We start from the raw sequence: 18,449 nt of genomic DNA, 5'->3' as shown, positions 1-18,449 counted from the left end.
GGGCTTCCCCACTCTGTAGCTTCCAATGTTTAAAACAAAAAATATACAATATAAAATCTTAAAAACTACACACTACAGTATTTATGGTGGCAATTCTTGACCAGTCTATCTCCTCGGATTTTCTTAGGCGGGGGGCAGCTGGGATAGAGGGCCGCTCACATCTATGTAGAAGTCAGCCGAAAGATAAATAGGTGGTGTGTACAATGTGGTGTTTGATTCCATTATTATAGACTGTAATGCGGAACTGTGATTCCAGCTGTTGTTCTTTCTCGTATTCTGTATATATGTGTGTTTGGCTGTCCAGAAATCTGGTTTTAGACACTCGTTCTTGGCAAAAAGTGGATTTGCATGTGGAGCTAAAAAAAAAAAAAGCAATCTTGTGTCACAATTTCCAAGGGCAGGATGGATTTTCTAGAAGACAATAAATTTTTTTATTTTTTTGCTAAGAAAAAAAGGCAGAGGCTTTGTGTGTGCATATGTATGTGTTTAGACTGCACCCGTGGCACAGTATGGATTTTCAGTCACTTCAAACCCTCGTAGGTAGGGAGACTATACCCTATCCCTCCAATAAGCCTTTTTTTGGGGGTGGTTGTTTCACAATCCACAGCATTCCCCGTTCAAACTCTGTGGGAAGGAATGAAAAACTGGGAAGAATCTGCATAGTAATGAAATGGTCATTCTTGTAATGAAATGGTCATTCCAGTAGAGCTTGTTCCAAAAGAGAGTCCTTTTTAATAGTGTGCCAAGAACGCGATATAGTTCACACCTGTTTTGCCTTCTAATAATACGCAATTCTCTTATTATACCCCTGCTGCCAAATTCAACACAACTCCATTCTTCAATAGAGCCTTTTTTCATAGAAATCTACCCCTGCCCTGTGCATGAAAGATGATTTCAGGTGTTTTAAAGATTCATGCTATAAATACTTATGCTTAAAGAAAACATACCTGTTCCCATCACTGAGAATGGAAGTACGCATTATGTGCAAGCTCCGTGGTTCTTTTTGCTGAGGGCTTTATTCTGTCAGGTAAAGCTGCTGTGAGTGGCTTCATATTTAGCGGAAGACCAATAAGGAGAACAGGAAAGGGGTATCTCAAGGAGAACAACAGCTGGGGGGGGGGGATTTTGAGCAACCAAACCCCTGCAGAGTATGAGCGACCCCGTTTCCCTTGTGGGAGTTAGCTAAATCCGAAGCCACCTAAAGATTATTTACTAGATGAAGCAAAGCACACTCAGAAGATAATGGCTACTACAGAGGAAATGTCTCTGCACCTCAGCCATGGCCTGCAGGGGAAACCGTTCCAGCCTTTGTGAGAGAATCACAAAGGATGCCCTTGCATTGGAGAGGTTGGCTGCCATCACTTACCCCTTTTTGGTGTGCAGCTAGAAATGGTGTTTCTTAAAACTCTCTAGACTGTTCCGTGTTTCCCACTTCAAAATTAGGGTTCACCATGGCGTCATTATCCTTCCTATCACCCTCAGAGGGGGAAAAGACATTCTACTTCACAAAACTTTGCCTCTGAAAGAAGTGGACACTTATATAATGTTGTCTTTGTAATTATACAACTGTAATAAGAGAATCTTATTACATGGGATGTACAACTCCAAGCCAGAACATAAAGCCCTTTAAAAACAGGACAAGGTAGTCACAACAACTAACAGTCTACAGGAGTTAGGGATGACCAACTTGGCCCATTGGACATGAAAGATTGACTTCTCTCTGTGAATTAGGGCACAGCCTTTTCCCACCTTCCTTTGTGTGTGTTACCTGTCCAAGTTGTTGTATACTTGTAATTTTGTCTCTGCAGTGACTCTCCCATCCTCTGTGGTCTTTAGAAGTGTGGCAAATCCCTCCCCCCAATCCTGTACCCATTATTGGTAGCAAGCAGACAAAAAGTAAATTCCAAGTTTATGATCCAAACTGGGTTTATACAAACTATCTCTGCTACCTGAGCATTTTATTTCTGCAGTGTGAACAGAAGTGGAAAAGTGAGAACCGAATTGAGATCCACACTGTCATAATTTTGCCATTTTGTACATCCTACCCCTGTACGCGTATTGGACAGTTCGCAAATTACATACTTGCATGAGAATACCCTGGTAACTTAAGCTGTCTGCCTGGGGATTAGCACCATCCCAGACTTGAGTATATGACTGAATACTGGAACTTTCTCTACCAGTGAGTATATAACATGGTAGAGACTGTATAGGATTAGAAATGAAACAAGTACTGGGAGTTTCCAGGAAATATAAACAAAGATTCCCATTCTCTCTTGTCATGCTTTTTGTCCCCAATCTACTCACCATGTCCACTTTGTGGAAATTGTGTAGAAAGATCCTAAAAGCATTTCTTTTAATTAGCAGAATGAATGCTGCAGCCATAAGAGAGAATTTAGTAGTGGTAAAAATTACTGCCACCACTACCTTCTTTGTGTTAGAGGAAATGGTTGACTGGTTGATTTAATTTCACCATCATCACTTGCTGCCTTTAAAAAAAAAACCATACACATTGAGTGTGGGTCATTTTTCACTATCTGTTACAAAGTGTTGGAGCCTCAACTGGACTCCTGCTCTTCTAAGCTGCTGTTTTTCTCGTAGGATCCTTGCAGTTACCATGTGCAATACATGGCCAATTTGGTACCCAAACCTTGTAACTGGCATTTATTTCAAACCTATTGTATGATTCCACCGCCACCCCCATTCTGTGCTTAAAGCCAGCCTGCCCTAGTCCAAAGTTTTGGTAGTCTGAGACCATCAACCAGTAGCTGTACTTACTCTGATTTACATACACACATACACGACGCGATTACACATTGCCGACAGCAAAAACTGACTCTTGGACAGCACTGTGAATCGATGCCATATGGAAGTTTAGTGTGTAATGACTCATTTGCCCATAGAAGGCGCCAAGGGATGAATGTGCATTCGTGAACTGAGGTCTACTTGGAAGAAGCTAATCAGAATAGGCTTTCCACCTATTTTTAGATCTGTAGTATGCTATCATCTATTGTATTTATTTTTAATAGCTAGGAGCTGCCACTGAGTTTGGAGTGCTACCCTGGAACTGCAGAGGATCAGGCTGAGGAACCATTAAGGCATATGTGCTGTGATCCCAGAGTTGATTTTTGCTTTAAAATAAAAATTCCCTCAGCAGCTTTGGCTAAGGTCCTCTTAGACCAACGTGCTGTGCAAAAATGCCAACCAGCAGTCATCTGGTGAACAGTCTTTGATGTGCCGCCTGTGGCTTCTCTGAGCACCATTCCCCAACATGGCAGCCAGCCTGTGTTCCATGAAAGTAGCAGTGCCCTTACTCAGTGGGTCCTATGGTTGGCTTTTGGTTCCTACCTTGAAACAGCTGCTGCCGGAGGAACAGAAAAGCTGTGAGCCTCTTTGCAGTTCAGGCATCGTGGCAGAGATGGAAGTAAATGTGGCTGTTTTGGTTGATGGTAGTGATGAATGTGTAAGAACATGGCCATGCTGGATCAGACCAAGATCCCTCAAGTCCAGCAGTCCGTTCACACAGTGGCCAACCAGATGCCTCTAGGAAGCCCACAAACAAGAAGACTTGCACAGCATTAACCTGCCTGTGTTCCACAGCACCTAAGATAATAGGCATGCTCCTCTGATCCTGGAGAGAATAGCTATGCATCATGACTACTATCCATTTTACTAGTGTCTCTCTTCATGACCGGCAAAGCAAGTACCGCAGCATAAGTTGTTAAATGGGCCCCAATGGGTTGTGATGTACACTGCACCACTTCTAGTGTCACTTCTCTCCCGCCCCAGTCTCATGCTACATCCACAGGTAGTTAAATTGCAATATGCTAGCATCCCACCTGAAATAGACTAAAGCAAGATACACATATTTATAACACATAAGCCACGAGCAATCTTTCCTAGGTACCTGTGCAAAGTAAACAAGACTAATAAGGGCTGCCCTCCTCTTTTCTATGTTAAAATGTAAGTTTTCAAGTACCAGAAATCTGAGTAGAAAAGAACAAGAGTCCAGTAGCATCTTAAAGACTAACAAAATTTCTGGCAGGGTATTAGCTTTAGTGTGCTCACGACAGCTCCTACCCTGCCAGAAATGTTGTTCGTCTTTAAGGTGCTACTGGACTCTTGCTCTTTTCTTCTGCTAGTGACAGACTAACATGGCTCCCCATCGTGATCAAAAATCTGAGGTTCTTTCAAACCATACCACAACAGTAGCCTTACTCTGTACGAGCATCTCCCATTCGGCATATAGCTACAGAATAGGAAATGGTTTAGCTTGCACTAGTCTTTCCATCCCTCACTGTAGAACGCTGACCATTAACCTGACTGAAATGGCATGCTTCAGCCTCACTTCATCCCTTAGTTGTCCCTGTTCACTTGCAGAACCAGCAGTTCTCGCTGCAACAGAAAGTCAATGGAGAACCACATTCCGCTCTATAATAGTCAATAGAAACCACCTAGCTGGATCCTAGGGTTGCCAACCTCTGGGTAGTAGCTGGAGATCTCCTGCTATTACACCTGATCTCCAGCTGACAGAGGTGAGTTACCCTGGAGGAAATGGCCGCTCTGGCAACTGGACACTGTGGCATTGAAGTTGTTCCCCTCCCCAAACCCCGCCCTCCTCAGGCTTCACCCCAAAAACCTCCCACTGGTTGTGAACAGGGACCTGGCAACTCTACTGGCCCCCCATCCTACATGCTAGCATCTTTGAGCTACTGAAAGGTATTTTCAGGTAAAGAAAAAAACCTAGATACATAATTACATAGCCTCTGCTAGCACCCTTCTTGTTTCCAAATGACAGGGCCTGACTCCACCACAGGCATTTCTATGTTTCTGCATTCGAACCAGTAGCACACTCACCACCCTTATACAGTTAGTTGACCTTGTTATCACCATCCTTGTAGATATCATAGGATTGGCTGATACCTACAACTTGTGCCTCTGGCCATCACTGCAAGCAGTGAGACCAGTTCGAATTAGACAGGCAACATTCAAAAAGCTTTTCAAAATTAGGAATAGGTGAGGGAATGCCACCATACCAGCTCTAACCCTTGCTTGCAGTCTTGGAATGGATGCTAGTTTAGGTTTACATCAGCGCTACATCCTCTTTCATACTGCATGTGGGAGATGAAGTGTCTGTGCCCTTTGAAGTTCTGGTTTTACAACCCATGTAATTTATAGGCTTAGTCGCCCATTGGGCATCAAATGAGAGCCAAGTACAGCTAGCACGTATAACAGCAGCGGCACTGCTAACAGAAAACGGACTTTATTCAATCCTTCACTGCTTTAAACCAGAAGAGCGTTCACTATCCAGCAACATCTGTGCTTTCTGCACAATAATCCAAACTGTGCCCTAGAGGTTTATGGGCATGGAATCCATTACAGTGCATTGCCAGCAGCTCCTCCATTTAATTCCCTTTCAAGTCAGCGGTGCTTAAATCAGAGGGAACTGCCAGTCCCTGTGGCAGAGATTAGGGACAGATCACTGGTCTATTTCCCCCCCCCCCCCCAAATGCTGCTCCCCACCACCACCCTTTTGGCATCCTGGAGTACCCCATCTTCCACTTTCTGTACCATCTGGAGAACAGATTGATGTGTTCCCGTGTACTTCCCAGGGGGAGCTCATTTCAAGCTTTGCTGGCCAAGCAGGCTCTTTCCCATCATTGTATGCTTACATGCATGGACTTGGTCACACTTTCCTTCAGTCTGCAGCCGCATCCGACCGTACCATGCCTTGGTTTCAAAAAATCTGGACCGCCAACAGAAAATGCCGAAAGGGGGAGGAGGGAAACAGAGAGGGAGCACACAGATGGAAACGAGACGGAAAGGCATCAAAGGCAACTGGAGCCATCCAAAGGCAACTGGAGATGGCGCTTGTCCCAGCTGTGCCACTTGCACCGGCAAAGAAACCTGGGCTGCAACGGGCTGCGCCTGTGTGTCTCGCATGAAAGTGACCAGTCAAACTAGCTAGAGCCCAGTGGCCCACTCCCCGTTCTGGTGTCCTTTCCTATTGCCATGGCAGCACAACTTCTGCTGCACCCTCAGCTTGCCTGCTTTCACCCTCTCTCTCTCTCTCACTTGGCTGCTGTCATTCGAGCTCCTTGGACTGCTTTGCCCGTTGTCTGCGCAGCTTCACAAATGCCTGAGCTTCCTTGTCTCCCTTTCGGTTCTCCAGCAGCTTCAGGATTTCATTGCCTAGGATGGAACAGAGGGAACCTTCAGCAAGGCACAGAGCTGCTCCCACAGTCCAGCGCTTTCTCTTAATCTGTAACACGAACTCTGCCTTTCCACACCCTAAAAAGCTTGTAGTCACCTGCCCTGTTTTCACTGCAGGGGTCCTACTTGGCTAACTTATGTTTTGTGGACATTTAACCCAAGAGCATGGGGAGTGGGGGAGGAAACGGGCAATTATCCCAACCCAAAGGCAAGTTTTCTCTTCCTTAGCTCCATCTTCCTCAGATAGTTAACTCTTGCATAACTCTCAGTCCTTTTGGGGTAGATGGTTGTCCCTTCAGCAGAAAGCCAAAAGATATAGACAGAAAATCCCTGGCCACCAAAGCAAAACCAGATATTATGAAAACATGACTATTGGATATTTATGCAGGTGCCATGGAGGGGAAAAAAGCAGATTGAAAGACTCTACTGTTTCCATCTTCTAGCCCTAAACACCACTCACAACTCCCTGCAGTGATTCTAATCTACTTCCTCATTGAAGGTTGCTATGGAAGCAACTTTCCAAGCAACAGGAGGGCGAAATTTCATTAAAATAGATGGGCAGAAGGTGATGCCACTATCCCTCTTGTCTTTACTGATCCCCCTGCTCCTATTCCCCAGCGCTCAAAAGAAGAGTGAAAAACTAGGCTGTTCCTAGAGCTGACGGTAAACCCAGAAGCACTCCTAAGAGGCACAACTACCATTCCTAAGCGTACTCCAGGAAGGAGACAAAGCTGAGCTAGGGCAGTAAAGAGTAATGGAAACTGATCTGAAACAATTTCATTGCTTTGTTCCCTGGGGGGGGGGAAACACCTTTACAATGGGCACACTTAGGCCTAAGTGATGGATCTGCGTCAGGATGTCGTTCCTTGTTAGACCCTTCTGCTCCCTCTGCAGAAATCGCTTCCTCAAATCACCCTACTGACACCGAGCATTGTGTCATACAACCTAGAACAAACCAACATGCTTTTTTCAATCACTATTTTCACCTGTATTTTCCGGGACATAGCCTTGATCCACCAGGGGTTAAATAGGATGAGCAAGACTGAGAACATACAGAAGAAATTACCAGTGGCTCCAGGATGCATCAAGGATAAACGGGTCTGGGGAACTCTGGATGGGTTGGCGGCTCCCTCATCCCCATTCAGTCCTGGTACCCGGCAGAGAGGCAGGAAGGCTTCTCCTTCCAGATCATTGGCTCCTAAGGTATCGTAGTCAAATACTGTGAGCAATAAGCATGCCCCATCCTGTTGGCATTTTTCTGGAGGAATTAAACTGCAAGAGAGAGAAACACAGGAGCTGAGATGCCTCAGATAGAAACAAAACCACCATGCATAGAATAATAATAAATAATTTTTATTTGCGGCTAATATGCCAGATAAAACAGGTAAAACAGAAACTGACCATACAGAGTAGATGTTTACAACCAAGGCCAACAAAATTAGGAATCACCCAATTTTACAATTCCACAGATTAGGGAACATTGAGGCGACGTAGCTTCATTGCTACGGCACAATATTTTGCAACTTGGGTGGTGATTGTTGAGGTCTCCCAGCAGAAACCTTTTGGCCCATTCACCCTCATCAACAGAGCCCATTTCCCTAATCAAAGGGTCAATAATATTGAAGCGGGCTGACTTGTAGAGGGGTCAGGCATAGAAAAGTACCAAATTAGAAGAAAAAGAGGAGTTGGTTTTTATATGCTGACTTTCTCTACCACTTAAGGAAGAATCAAACCGGCTTACAATCACCTTCCCTTCCCCTCCCCACAACAGACACCCTGTGAGGTAGGTGGGGCTGAGAGAGCTCGAAGAGAGCTGTGACCAGCCCAAGGTCACCCAGCTGGCTTCATGTGGAGGAGTGGGGAAACAAATCCAGTTCACCAGATTAGCCTCCGCCGCTCATGTGGAGGAGTGGGGCATCAAACCCAGTTCTCCAGATCAGAGTCCACCGCTCCAAACCACTGCTCTAAACCACTACACCACACTTACAGGTGAGCTCCTTAATCAACCATTCAAATTGTGTGGACAAATTTAATTGGCAATGCTTGCGGTATTTATACAGTTTTGGGTCAACCCATGGGAAACACAGGTGTGCATGTGCAGAACAGGAAAGAATGGCAAGTGCTTATACATACAAGTCAAAGACTTCATCAAACAGAGGGTGGAGATTGTTCTTGATGCACTGGGTTGTCCTTGTTACCACTTCAGGGAATTCATGCCTTGGCTCCAGGGTCAGCTGGACAAAGGGGTCACTTGAGCCTTGAAAGAAACACAGACTGATCATTCAACTAGTCTCCCTTGGGACACTTGTTTCTCTAACTACCCTGTGATACCCAAGATTTCAAGAGCACAAGTCATCCCCTCTGTAGAAGTCAGTCACGGCTCCTATTTTACAAGCTTGTGAATTAAGGCAGAGAGTCAAGTTCCCTCTGGCAGTGGCTACTCAAACTTTAGCTTCCCTAGATTGCAATTCAGTCCTTTCTTTCCATTGGACCAGGACATCCTCTCCCTGGAAAACAAGGTGCCCTGCCTGAGATGGGTGGCAATTAAGGGGAGACATGATAGAGGTCTATAAAATGATGCATGGTATGGAGAGAGTAGACAGGGAGAAGCTTTTCTCCCTCTCTCATAATACTAGAACGCGGGGTCATCTGCTGAAGCGAGAGGGTAAGAGATTCAAAACAGATAAAAAGGATTCTTTCTTCACACAGCGAATCATTAAATTGTGGAACTCCCTGCCCCAGGATGTGATGACTGCCAACTTGGAAGGCTTTAAGAGGGGAGTGGACATATTCATGGAGGAGAGCGTTATCCACGGCTACTAGTCAAAATGAACACTAGTCATTCTGCATACCCAATCTCTACAGTATCAGAGGAGCATGCCTATTATATTACATGCTTTGGAATACAGGCGGGATGGTGCTGCCGCAGTCGTCTTGTTTGAGGGCTTCCTAGACGCACCTGGTTGGCCACTGTGTGAACAGACTGCTGGACTTGATGGATATTGGTCTGATTCCGCATGGCCTTTCTTATGTTCATCTCTGGCATCTGTCAATGGGACATTTCAATCCTCCCAAGGGGGTGGGTAGTGAGGAAGCAGGCAAGCAAGCAGCAAAAGAAACACCCTACACAGAGTGTAGATGTTCCCGGCAGAACAGGAAAAGCCAAACCTCCAGATTAAACAGCTACACCAGCACGAAACAGGTAGGCCCTCTTCCCCTCTGCCCACCTTCTCCTGGCTAGCCTGCAACTGTCTACAACAATCTCAGTTTGCTCAGACTGCAGGACTCCATGGACATTACAGATGGCCCCTGCCGATGAAGTGTGGCTACATCCCTTGAGCCTACAACTCAAGCCTACAACTTAGGAAGGGACTGTGGCTCAGTGGTAGAGCATCTGCTTGGCATGCAGAAGGCCCCAGGTTCAATCCCCACCATCTCCAGTTAAAGGGACTAGGCAAGTAGGTAATGTGAAAAACCTCTACCTGAGACCCTGGAGAGCCGCTGCTGGTCTGAGTAGACAATACTGACTTTGATGGACCAAGGGTCTGATTCAGTATAAGGCAGCTTCATGTGTTCATGTGTACCCTACGATTACAGGCTGCTCGGATCCAGCATCATCCAATTGAATCTGGATTCTAAGTGCTTGAACGCACCCATACCAAGCTGCAGGCAACCTAGGAGTCAGCAACAGGGCCAGCACTACAAGGGCAGCAAGATAGTTTGGAGGATGCTCTGGTTCTTTGGCACAAGAGGCCTCTCACCATTTGAGTCCAGGGGCAGGAGGTTGACCGCATTGAGCACTTCGATGCACAGCTTTTGCTCTGAGTGGCGGTAACTGGCTTTAATGGTCACAGCGCCGTATTTTTCAGAGTTAGCCTCTGTCTAAGAGCAAGCAGAGGAGAGGAATCAGGCGAAAACCTTTAAATGCATTTTCAATACCACAACCGGCCAGTCTTCAATGATTTAGGCTGCCCTTCATATTTTCCTCCTCCCAATTAAGTATAAACCCTTTATTGTGAACAACAAGAAACATGTTTAAGGTAGGCAGCGCCGAACACAGTTTTCAACAGCTGGGTGGAGAGAAGGAAAGAGGTCACAAACTAGGAAACCAGCTGTCATAGCAAGACATCTTTCTGTTCAGGCTCAACATCCTTTCCTGTGGTTTACAAAGAAGCAGAACTATATTTTTAAAAAATCTTGCACCAAGATGATTTATATAAAGTCACAATGAACATCCTGTTGCAATCAAAAGTTAGCAAATACTTTTCTTGACTGTAAGATTGTCCCGGAAAGGAAGAAGCAGTGAAGGGATGCTTATCTTAGGGCTCTTCACACATAATGAAAGCACCCTTATTGATAAACCCAAGAGCCAGACCCACTGAAGTCTCACCTGCTGTTGGATTCTGGCACTGAAGTACTTCTGGATGAGTTTTCTAGTGGTGGAAGAGCAGAGATCCAGCTCTTTCTCCAGAGTCTGAGCAAGAACAGCATATGAGAAGAAATGCCAGAGGTGAAATATTATGCTGATTCAGAGACTCAAAACACCAAAATCTTATCGCAATTAGTATTTTCAGATTTGTAAGAGCCAAAAGGGTCAGAGTTGACATATGAACATTCAAGGGATGGGAGGAAAGGCCTGATAATTATTTCAAGTACTGGGAAAAGAAGAGGGAAGGGTATTTTCTTCTTCCTTTGCACTCCCCCTTACCTGCCCTTGGCAAGTTGTGAAAACTGCTTCATGCTCCTTCGAAACCTGGGAAAATAGATTACTGGAGCGGGGGGACCCCAGTAATCTATTTTCCACTCCCACTGCCTCATGCAACTTTGCAGACCATTTAGTGGGAAAGCAAGTTAACCTGTGAGCTCTTGCACCACAAGGCGGGGAGGTATGGATATTTTGGGATTTTAAAAAGGAACTCCAGTTATCCCAGAGGTCCAGTGGCATGCTAGACCAGTTGCCGTCAAAGCCTCATTGCCACATTCAAAAAGCCACTCCATTTATAGTTACGTTTTAAACACCTACACTTTGATTTATCTGCAGGGGACAGCAAGAGAATGGGGACAGTTTTGCTGAAAACTACAAATAACCTTTCTGAATCGGCTTCTCCATTTTCACCATGAAGGGACCCATGGCAAGATCAAAATGCATCGAATGGATTGCATTTCAGTCCAGGTCAACATCCCATCCAACTTAATAGCTAACCGATTATGCCTGGACAGCAGATTTTAGGGGAGGAATAGACCTAGACCGGCAAGGGAAAAGCCAGCTGCCCACTATTGTAATGGTAGGATGGAGGTAGCCAACGAACAATCAGCATCCCCCCACCATGACAACACCGTGATCTCTGCAGTACCAGGAATGTAGCCAACTCGATATGTAAGGCGATTCCCTAATAGGAATATGAACTCTGAGCCACTTTGGTGGGGAGGGGAGAATTTACTAGCCTCATTGCCTTGGCCAATCTAGTGAGGAACTAATTCAATCATTAAGCAGGAAGGGGAGGGCAGGATCGTCCCTGTTGCCTTTCCCAGAGCAGGAACGTGGCCCAAATGGAAGGAGGAATTAATGCATCAAAGGGAGTCAAAACTTGGAGAGTGTGGCAGAAGGATCCACTTATTTCATTACTCTTGAGCTGCACCATTCAAAGATAGGGGTTTAAAAGAAAAAGGATTTCAGCTTTGAGCGGTTCCCAAGCAGTGAAACTGCATGTGTTCCATCCCCATCCCATCCCCCCCCCCCGTCAAAAAGGAAGTCGAAAAGGTGAGCAGAGAAACATGATCAAGCACAGGATACATTCACCTGCATTTTGTTGGTACACAATCAACACTGTTTTATTAAAGAGCGACATCACCCCTGTCTAGAAACCACCCAGCGTTCCGTAAGAACAAACCCAGAGCAGGCAGTCCGAACAGCAAGAAAGAGCGAAGGCTCACTTAACGCCAAGGGAAACCATTGTTGCTTATCAGAAAGATCTCCAAAGGTATCTTGTCTAGATTGCCCTGCCCTTGGCTGGGAAAATGTTTTGCCAGCGGCCACCAAGAGGCAAGAGGAGTGAGAGCAGCTTACTGTAAAAGCTGCCGCGTGGAGGGTGTCCTTTGGCAGCCCACAGCCTTCTGCATGGAAGGACAGTTCCAAGCTCTGTGGGGGAGAAAAGAAAAAGATGAGTAGTCCACAGCTGAGGGCCAAACTACACTTTACCCGTGATCGCCGTGGGGACTGGCAGCGGGACAAGTTCCCTGTGGGGACTGGAGCGTGAGCAGAGGAGGGTCCTTTGCATTCCCTGTGTCTTTTTCCCAACCTGAAATGGCCTGGGGGGTGGGTGGGATATGTGCTCTACTGGGGAGCTACATGTGTCAGCATTCAGTGCAAGAGTAGCCCCCCCCCCCCCCCACAGAGTAAATAAGGCCACTGGAAGGTATTTAGGGTAAGGAATATGCCCCTTTCACACCACGGTCCCGATCCGAATCGAGCCCCCTGCTGTGCTTCAAAATTGAGTTGTCACCAAGGACTTGCAGCTGTCATGTGGCTGCATGTCCCCAAGGCAATCACATGGTCGAAGCAATGGGTCGTTTGGACCTAAGGCACAACAACAAGAAATCAGACTCTTTGGTCGCTTATACATGGGAGTTTTACCTGAGGTTTGTGGCTCACTGGACCCACACTTTCTTCTTGCGAAGCAATGCCTCAGCAGTCTCCAAGCTCAAAACAAGAAGCTTGTGAGTCCCCACCCCTTGAAATGCCACTTTGTAATTGGCTATAGTGCTTAAAAGACCCTCCCCCCACAGAAACCCAAGTGCCAGGTCAAAAATCATTTTAAAAAACAAAATGGAGCTCCCTAAAAGGAATGTGGGAGGAGAGAAAAACCCAAGCCTCATTTCTAAAATCCTTTCTTCTGCTCAGAAAGAACTCCCAGGAAGCATTTGAATCCCCACCCCTTGACACGCTGCTTTGTAACTGGCTGTAGTTCTTTCTGTGAGAGAAACATCCCTTCCCCAAGCTTCCTTGTCCTGCGTTTTGCCTTATGCACAGGGATTTCAAGCAGGCTGAGCTCAGGGGAGATGGAAGAATTGTGTTAATAGAGGGATGGAAGGTCCTGGGATTTGTGAGGGCTGGCAGCGAGAGAGAAAACTTATGCATGGAGAGAAAACTTATGCATAAATCCAAGGAACAACCAAGACCGACTGGGGGCGAGCATGAGTGAAAGTACCCATGCATAACTGGCCATCGTTCTTCACCCCTTTTCATGCTCTTACATACCTGGAGGGCAAACTGCAGTTTCCTGAAGTACTGCAAGTTGGCATCTTGCTTTTTGGCAGCCTTGGTCAACGTCGCCAAGGTATGATTCCACAGCAGCTCCAGAAGGCTGGTTGTGAGGGAAAGCAAAGATGGGAAACCGGATCATGACATGGAGCGTGCTCTAATAAAGCTCAGCAGATGCTGACAGACTCTAAAAGACCTTGGGAAAGGCTGGGCGGAAAACCTGGGACAAGTTATCACCTCCCCCACATTTTCCTCTGACATTCAACAGGCATTTCATCGCTTGGCTTTAAATAAAGTTCTAGTGAGGGTAAAATGGATGCTGAGGGGGGGAAATAAACACGCTGCCGGCGAGTGCAGCAGAAGTGATATCACCTCCCAACAGCCTCAGGCTCTCAATGGTTCTTTCAACCTTAGCTGTTCTAGAGGAGCAGAACAGGCTCCCTAAGGAGGGGAGGGGAGCTCCCTCACTGAGATCTTCAGGAGGTACTGTAAGGCTTCTTTGTTTGGCAAGGTTTTGATGGGATAGGAACAGCAAGCATCTTTTGTGGAGGAGGGAGGTTACTTTATTGGGTTTTAATCTGTAATGGTTTAATTATTGCCTGTAAGCCAAGAGGAAAGGCAGGGTCCAACAGTTTAATAAATAAATAGATACAGCCAAGTCAGTATGAGATCGTTGATTTGGCAGCTAGAATCACCACCACCACCCCGCCTACTCCACGCCATTCATAGCTGGCTAAAACACAGCCATTCTCCTAACGGGACAACACTGATTCTCCAGCCAAGGAATGATCCTCACAATTCCAGTGTTCTGGCTCACCTGTTAAAGTTCTCTTGGACCAGGTTTCCATGCAAGTACTCGAACTCACACTCCAAAAACTTCATTAATGGGATGATACACTAGAGGAACAGGGAGAGAAAGATCAGGAGGGAAAAAAACAAGGGGGAATGAGGAAAGAGTATTTACACATCACCAAGCCCCTATGGCGGCCCAAAAAAGGCCCCAGTCCCCTCTTGGGGTTCCGTGGGGCCAGCACAACCTTTAGAAAGCTCTGCTCTCACAGACTAGCCCATTCACATGCAGCATCTGAACATAAGAAAGGTCATGCTCGATCAGACCAAGGCCCATCAAGTCCAGCAGTCTGTTCACACAATGGCCAAGCAGGTGCCTCTAGGAAGCCCTCAAACAAGATGACTGCAGCAGCAGCATCCTGCCTGTGTTCCACAGCACCTAATATATTAGGCATGCTCACCAGCATAGCCGCTGCTTGGATTCGACAATACTGGCATGCATGTACTGTGCATAGATGAGCTGGCACAGATGGGAAGAAGCTTTTAAACAGCGCAAGCCATCATGTGGAGCACTGGGGGGACGGGAGGGGCTAGCCCTTTTAATATGCAGGTTCATATTCATATCAATCCTAAAAGCCAGTCAAAGCCAGTCTGTCTTTCCTACCCTGGACTGGTCCAGAGCAGCATAGGTAGAGTACAGATGTGGGATACATCAGGCTAATGATGCTGTGTCCAAACAGGTTCAATCCCTGGCATCTCCAGGTAAAGGGACTAAGCAGGTAGGTGATGTGAAAGACCCCCGCTTGAGACCTAGGAGAGCCGCTGCCGGTCTGAGTAGACAATACTAACTTTGATGGACCAAAGGTCTGATTCAGTATAAGGCAGCTTCACGTGTTCATGTGATACCACCATATAAAGTGAGCAGAGGAATAGAAGACATCTTGCCTTTACAAAGAATTAATGAATAGGCTGCGGGCCAATTTTTATAGATCAAACCAGGGAAGTCCAGCCTCAGGTCCGCATCATCATTATTAATACTAAATGCTATGAATCAAAGTAGGGCTGCCAGATCCCACCAGCCACTGGCAGGGGATTGGGGGGGAGGTAGGATTGCAATATCCATGTTGGGAAATCCCTGGGGATTTGGGGGTGGAACCTGGGGAAGACAGGGACCTCAGTGGGGTACAATGTCATGGAGTTCACTCTCCAAAGCATCCATTTTCTCTAGGAGAACTGATCTCTGCTGTCTGTAACTACAGTGAATCCCCAGGTCCCACCTGGAGACTGGAATCCCTAAATTAAAGTACAATTACATATCAGTGCAATTTCATATTTCAAACATAAGCTTAAGTGCCCACATTTATTCTAGCAAGTTCAGACTGGCATTGTGGACTTTCCACTTTACATCTTCACAAAAAAAACCCATAAGATGGCCTGACATGTAGTCCAGAGCAAAAAGAGAACTTGAATGTTATTTTGACAGCAGTTGGGAAGACATAGTGGGGCCAAGAGTATTCCACTGGTTTCTGTTGTGGCTTCCTGCGATTCATCTGGGACTTGCTACTCTTCCATTACTACATTGGCAGTGCACGGGTGATGAGCAGAGAAGCAAAACGTTACCTCAAGCCAATTTTATCCCAAAACTCACATCTTCTGGGTCTTTGGAGTCACTACAGGTTGACAGCTCTTGAATGTGTCTGGAAATCCCGGCTTCCAGCTGTCAAAACACACACGTGATTATTGAGACTTAGGATAGATGTTATATAAATGCATACAGTTCACATGCATTACCTTAGTGATCTTTAAAACCATCTAGTTGGTTTGGCCAGCATAATCCATGGGAGAAGGGTCAAGACCACAACTGAGTGTCTGAGCCAAGATGAGAACGAAGGAATTCTCGATTCATGCTACCAATCTTTTTGTACACCTTAATGCTCAGAGATACAACCCTGCTCCACCCGAGTTCCATTGAAACTAAATACAATCCAGACAATACATAACAATGTTTTTCCAGGAAAAAAAGATTATGCTTCCTCCTGCCAGCCAACGTATCAACCATTGCTGAGAAAAGTTCCTTCCAATGGATGTGAGGGCGATCTGGCTGCAACATCTGTCACCCCATTGATCGCCAGGGTTGATTTGGCTGATCTGGCTGGCTAGCTAGGCGGGTGTCCCCTCCCTCCCTCACTGCTCCATGTGCATCCCTCCCGAAGCTGCACGCTCGGTGGAAGAGGACGACCATCCCAGATAGAAGGAGTGAAAAAGATCCTTCCAATTTAAAAACTTTGTCCTGCTCTATATCCCCCAAAGCAGCTGCCCACCTCCAGTGGCCACCGGGTTTGACTCCCAATTTCTATTGCCCTGTGCCACATTCTGCCAAGGTACCTTGCTAAGATAGAACTCCACATCGGTCTTTAGCCCTAGCTCCGTCATACTTTTTCAAGAAATAATGTGGTCCAAGGGACTGCAACCCCAGTTAAGAATGACCTTAAGAGATATTCTTGCAGCCTTTGATCCAAATTCTTGCAGCTTTTGATTCACATGTATAACATAACCATGGACTGGACTGAGAGCTACATGATGTTATGCACTTGAAAAGATACGTGCGCCTGACCTTCCCATCTACCTGGGGAGGGGCTATGGCTCAGGGGTAGAGCATCTGCTTGGCATGCAGAAAGTCCCAGGTTCAACCCCCACCATCTCCAGTTAAAGGGACTAGGCAAGTAGGTAATGTGAAAGACCACTACCTGAGACCCTGGAGAGCCGCTGCCAGTCTGAGCAGACAATACTGACTTGGATGGACCAAGGGTCTGATTCCGTATAAGGCAGCTTCATGAGTTCATGTGTACCTGGCACTCCCAGCCGGCCGTTCATGCAGAGGCATAACATTTGAAGGTACTAATATAAAGGTGATCTCATTGGTTGATAACATTTGACCATTTTCAGCCATGCCCTGTCATGGGCTTGAGCAATAAATAAAGCCTGAACATGTGATTTCCTTATGAATCCATATGAGTAAAAGCATTTTGAGGCTTTTCTGAACAGAACTGATGCAGTAAAGTGGGGTAAAGTTCATGCTGACTAAAGCACGGCTACAAGGTTAAGATATGTAATGCTGCTCATTTAATGGTTGAGTCTAGAAAATATCAGCATTGCTTATCCAGGGTGTTCTTCTCAGCATTAATGAGAAGGTCATCTCAGCCTGGGGATTTTGGTCTCTCTGATAGATACAGAGTAAAGAAGAAATAAGCATTACAACAGATGGTGACCTTGCACTTGTGAACTTGGTGACTTAATGCCACATACATAGTAAAGCTTTCTCCACAGACCAGGTGGAAGTGACAAGGCCACTATCAAGAGTGACCAATTCAGCCACCCTGGACAGAAGCTTCTGGCCTCTCAGCTTAGTTCAGATAACCACTTCTCTGAGAGAATAAAAGGAAGCATCAAACAGCCAGAAGGCAGAGGGTTGATGGAAGTTAGCTTATGCTAACTGACCTCACTCTCCCAAACATCTGCAAAGATGTAAAACTAAGCTTTCCTTGTCTCTTGCCTGAGACACAAGAAATGAGTTACAGAGAGGGCAGCAAGTCTGTCTGGCCATAACTCATTTCTATTATTTCATTCTATTATTCCATATCTTGCGTGATATGGAATTATGCCATTTCACAAGTTCTTTGTGAGAATGGGAAAGACTCTCCTTAAGAGAGATTCATTTCAAGATGACCTGCTAAGGCTGGATATCTGAAATGATTGCTGGTAGACTATTCAATATGATGGAGGCTCTTAGCATTCCTACTAACCTTACTGTGGGGTCTAAGAGTATTGGATCAGTTCCATATTTGGAAATACTGACATCTCATTAATTCTAGCAGGAATTGATGGGTTCTCACTGAATGATCTAAATAGTCTGACTTGACTTTCCTTGAGAAACATGGAAGTTGTGAAACCCAAGTTACAGGACTGGTTCCTCCAGTTTTCAGAACCAGAAACAGGATTCTTAGATGCTCTTAGAGATTTCTCAAAGCAACCAGAGAACTCTCTCAGGGTAAAGAGTCAGAGGTTTCCCAACATAAAAGGGGAAGCTTCTACACTCAGAATAAGAGGCCAGAGATGTTCCTGGGGAAAGAGGAGAATCTCTGTTCTCTGTAATAAAGCTTAAAGAACATATAAAGTAATGCTTACATAA

The 18,449-nt window shown here is 45.8% G+C and overlaps 1 protein-coding gene across 1 annotated transcript in view; it reads right to left on the bottom strand.

Annotated features, from left to right (window-relative positions):
- Positions 1-6,082: 6,082 nt before the first annotated feature.
- The window catches only part of UNC13D (unc-13 homolog D), a 64,124-nt gene continuing 51,757 nt past the window's right edge, over positions 6,083-18,449 (bottom strand). Inside the window, exons 24-32 of the mRNA XM_056862128.1 lie at positions 15,909-15,977; positions 14,289-14,368; positions 13,469-13,574; positions 12,278-12,349; positions 10,601-10,684; positions 9,972-10,092; positions 8,344-8,467; positions 7,277-7,482; positions 6,083-6,189 (exon numbers count right to left, since the gene is read on the bottom strand). Coding sequence (XP_056718106.1) covers positions 6,083-6,189; positions 7,277-7,482; positions 8,344-8,467; positions 9,972-10,092; positions 10,601-10,684; positions 12,278-12,349; positions 13,469-13,574; positions 14,289-14,368; positions 15,909-15,977 — 969 coding nt within the window. The remainder of the gene's footprint in view (positions 6,190-7,276; positions 7,483-8,343; positions 8,468-9,971; positions 10,093-10,600; positions 10,685-12,277; positions 12,350-13,468; positions 13,575-14,288; positions 14,369-15,908; positions 15,978-18,449) is intronic.

This window comes from Euleptes europaea, chromosome 1 (assembly GCF_029931775.1).
Source record: "Euleptes europaea isolate rEulEur1 chromosome 1, rEulEur1.hap1, whole genome shotgun sequence".
In the NCBI taxonomy this organism is placed as follows: domain Eukaryota; kingdom Metazoa; phylum Chordata; class Lepidosauria; order Squamata; family Sphaerodactylidae; genus Euleptes; species Euleptes europaea.
This window is presented reverse-complemented; position numbering and strand designations above follow the sequence as displayed.